Consider the following 4,180-nt stretch of genomic DNA (forward strand, 5'->3'; position numbering starts at 1 on the left):
CACCGAGTCTACAAATTGAGGTCTCAGAAAATGTTGAAGCTGCTCTCGTTGCGGAAGGGTATTTTTTTATTTGTTCTCTTATACTATATATATGGATCATGGACTACACATTTCTTTTTCTCTGAAATGATTGAAGTTGAGGTGGAAATTGAGGTGCGACAGAAGGACGTGGAAAGGTTCAGAGTTATCGACACTGACAAGTTTCTAAATTCAAATAGAATACAAGCTGGATCGAGGAAAAGCGTTTGCTTAGTCACTGCTGCAATTAGTAGCCCTACCTTAAGTGGTGGAATTGCATCTGCTTTCCATAACCTCGCATTGCACTTAGGAGAAGATGAACGATTCGAGGTTTACGTGGTATATACTCCACACCCGTACTACCAATCTGGAACTGTTGCAGAGCATACTCGCTTCTTCAAAGAACACAACGTCACATTCATTCCATTGCCTGGTAGAAGCGATGAGTATTACGGTTCACCTTTGATGGTACGTTCTTATAGAGTAATGCAGTATCTGCTGCGTGCAACGATAAGGTTTGATATCATTTCCTTTCACGATTACATGGGACTTGGGTACTATACCACCATGCTTAAGAGACAAGGACTGGGGTTCTCTAAGTCTATTTTGATGGTGCAACTGCACAGCACCTTGCTCTGGTCGGACATATTAGGCGAACGGTCTCCAAAATCATATCATACCTTGGGTTATTACCACATGGAGAAGAAAAGTATAGAATGGGCGGACGTTCGGATATCACCCAGTCGCTACTACCTCGACTGGCTAGAGTCTAGTTTTATGCCCGCACGACTTTCTAGCGGGCATAATTTCATTCTCCATAATCTCGTATATCCCCTGCCCACTCCTGTTTCTGAGAAGAAGATTCCAAAATATTCTAACCATTTAGTTTTCTTTAGTCGGTTAGAAGTTCGAAAGGGCTTGTTTGTTTTTCTTCAAGCTTTGAAAAAAGAAATCAAAGGTGTAAGTGCAATTACATTTCTAGGACCAAAGGTAAATATAGACGGAGAGTCATCGATCTTTGTTATTGAGAGATCTGTGAATAGTATTGAGTGGATTACCAGCAACGGTGTAGAAGTCAACTTCATAACTGACAAAGGATCCGCCGCTGCGATCCAGCATATAAAAGTTTCTAATGGGATAGCAGTCATGCCGACTTTAGGAGAGAACTCCCCATACGTGGTACTAGAAATGATAGCCCACCGAGTCCCTTTCATCACGACAGACGCCGGTGGGGGTTTGGAGCTTATGGATCGAGTTTCTCCGGATAATATTGTACGAGCGGGGTGTGTTCGATGTTTGTATGCTTCACTTCAAAAAGCTATGTCAGAAAAAGGTCTCCAACCAGTGGGCCCAAGTGTGCCGTTCGACGTAGCTCGTTCAAATTACCTCGATGTCTTGGAAGTCCTGGGGAGTTGGAACGAGCCGGCGGAAATCACTCCTGCAAAATACGGTGACTATAGCGTAGTTTTCGGTATCACATCACATGACCGTCCAGAGACGCTGATCAAAGCCGTTAAAAGGTACGCGGTTCTCTTATTGATGCGATTTTGATTTTTCAACTCGTACTTAAAACTTGTGTTGTCTCCAAAAAAAGTTTCTAACCTGAGAGTACTTTCTCTATCTCGTAACTCACAGTGTCCTCGCTCAAAACTACGATCATTCTTCGATACGAATAATTGTGGTCGACGACGCCTCGACGGTGCCTGGGATAGCAAAAGTATTAGAAGAAATTCGTCATCTGGCTGTAAAGGAAAGGGTCGCAATCGATGTAATTCGTAATGAGGAGAACAAATTCGTCGCAGCTAACCGCAACTATATATTCAAATTTGGAGTTGAACAACGTGCTGATTATGTTTGCTTATTGGACGATGACGACGTGTTGTACGCAGATATGACCCAAAACTTTATGACGGTCGCAGCCAACACCGACGCAGATGTGCTTGTAAGCTTAAGCGATAACTTTATATCTAAGTCGGAAGGAAACCAAGTTTTCTCACACCTATCATTGGCTTTAGGAAATTCAGAGGGAGTCAATACCATAATCAATTTCATAGGGAAAGGAACACTGTGTGCCAAACCTAAAGTTGTGGCCTCTTTTCGGGGTCACGACGCTGATTCGGAACTATCGAACTCGCCTTTTGTCGACTGGCAAATGTTGACAAGGGCATACCTCAACAATTGCAGCATAGAATTAGTTCCTTTGCCAGCTTATCGGTATACTCAAAATTCGAAGGATAGTCTTCTTCATGAACGTAAAGGCCGTCATGATATCTTCAGGGGCCACATGAAAATTGTAAGAGATATTTTAGCAGGCACCCCCGAACACCTCAGAGATTTCATGTATTATAGTCTAATGAAATTACGTCGACCGGAACTGTCGAGCGATGGAATATTCTAGAATCTAGTCAAGACTTACTTACTCGTCACCCATAGTTGTCAGCTCGAACAAAATAAATAAAAACCTGTCGTTCGACAGGGAGACTTGTAAGGGCAACGTTTTTGAAGGTTGGAAAATTAGGGATAAGAACAAAGAAAGGCGGCATAGAGAAATTGGGATAAAGAAGCTAAAAATTTGGGTAAGAGTCGTGTGTAAATTCCGACGATCCGACGAATGAATGTGACAATGTGTATCAATAAGAAATGACAAAATGGGAAACGAACGAAGGACATGCGGTTGCAGTACCTTAGCTTTATTAAATATTGCACAATATTTTAGTTGTACACGGTTAACATTATGTAAACGTACCCGAACAAATGAGAAGTAAGTCGGGGGAAATAGAGGTAGCGAGAAAAAAATGTGCCACCTATTATCATCGCAGTAAGCAGTGCACGGTTGAATAAGTGAAGGCCTCGCAAAATATATGTGAAATATATCACCTAATATTACAGCAGTAAACAGTACACGATTGAATACGTAAAGGCCTTGTAAAGTATAAGTGAAAGCAAACGATGAATGCATGCACGAATTAAAACTCGCACACCAGATATTGCACCTGCTTCATCAATAAGTTCTAGTCTCGTACCCGATCCACTTTTTGCAATTCACCACTTTTTGCAATTCACCCTTTTTTGCAATTCCATCCTTATTGCAATTCACAACAGCATATTCCATATTTCCAAAAACGTTCATATCTATAACGTTAAATTATCGTTATACTAAATATGGTCTGGGTTTTCGGACAAAATAGCGTGACATTTGTATGGAAGCAGGACTTCTAGCTGCTTTCGGTGATAAAATCCATGATGAGAGTCATGACTCGCTGACCGACGAACACATATTTTTCGATATTAAATATGGCAAAAAAAATATCGAGCACTCAGTTGCTCTACTATTTAAGAAGCCATACGGTAGAACTGAAATCGTCCTAACATCTTTAAAATTGTGGCCTGCTCCCCACGCGAGTATCCGCGAACTATCTCGGAAGTTGCCTCGGACTACAACTCGACTCAATGGCCAGTACAAACCCACTCACCCTTACTCACCCCTCTGACGCAACCCGCCTGGGCCCTCGACAAACCCTCACTGTAAACTTCGATAGATATTTCTGTTTTAAACTATGTTATATATACTAAGGTACAATTTTAAGTCAGTTAGGATTTAGCAGTTTTGACTAGCTCAAATACATCATCGCATTATTTAGTCCAAAGCTTTCTCACAGGTCCTTTATGCAGCCGTAGGTGACTGAAAGGCTTTAGGTAATGAGAAAAATGAAGTAGCGAATCCGAGAAGAAGTTAACAAACCCACCTTCATACTCTGCACTAACCCATTCCGCGGCACTACACAGCTCAGACCCGATCCGTACCACAAAGGTGGGTACTCTACTTAGTAGGTCAGCAAGCGAATATATGGAACATTCGATAGTAACAGTGTTTTGCCAACACCGGCCCGATTTAGTTAGATCCAATGTCGTGTAATATCTCTTCCCTTTGATGTTACCAATGATGTCGTTGATACGGGGAATAATGAACTGATCCGCCGGTATTAATGCATTCACCGCTCTGAGGTCCAAACACACTCGCACTTTCTTTAGTTCTCCAGATTGAGTATACTCTGGCACGGCTAGCAAGGGTAAGTTGACGGAAGTGCCTGTATCCCTTTGAACTATGACCAAATCTTGAATCCACTTCTGCACCTGTCTATATACCCATGGTATCCATTTT

The 4,180-nt window shown here is 42.0% G+C and overlaps 1 protein-coding gene across 1 annotated transcript; it reads left to right on the forward strand.

Annotated features, from left to right (window-relative positions):
• Nucleotides 1-2,510, forward strand: SARC_13229 (hypothetical protein). Its single transcript, XM_014292644.1, has 2 exons — nt 1-1,538; nt 1,654-2,510. The coding sequence occupies exons 1-2, from the start codon at nt 31-33 to the stop codon at nt 2,414-2,416; spliced, it is 2,271 nt and encodes a 756-aa protein (XP_014148119.1). The 5' UTR covers nt 1-30; the 3' UTR covers nt 2,417-2,510.
• The last annotated feature ends 1,670 nt before the right edge of the window (nt 2,511-4,180 follow it).

The sequence above is a fragment of the Sphaeroforma arctica genome (assembly GCF_001186125.1).
Source record: "Sphaeroforma arctica JP610 unplaced genomic scaffold supercont1.3044, whole genome shotgun sequence".
NCBI lineage: Eukaryota > Ichthyosporea > Ichthyophonida > Sphaeroforma > Sphaeroforma arctica.

What these genes read in the sequence shown, in the direction of transcription:
- SARC_13229 (XM_014292644.1), top strand. Translation starts at nt 31, where the DNA reads ATGTTGAAGCTGCTCTCGTTGCGGAAGGGTATTTTTTTATTTGTTCTC. An exon ending in CTGATCAAAGCCGTTAAAAG is followed by an intron (nt 1,539 to 1,653) that starts GTACGCGGTTCT and finishes CGTAACTCACAG; the next exon opens with TGTCCTCGCTCAAAACTACG.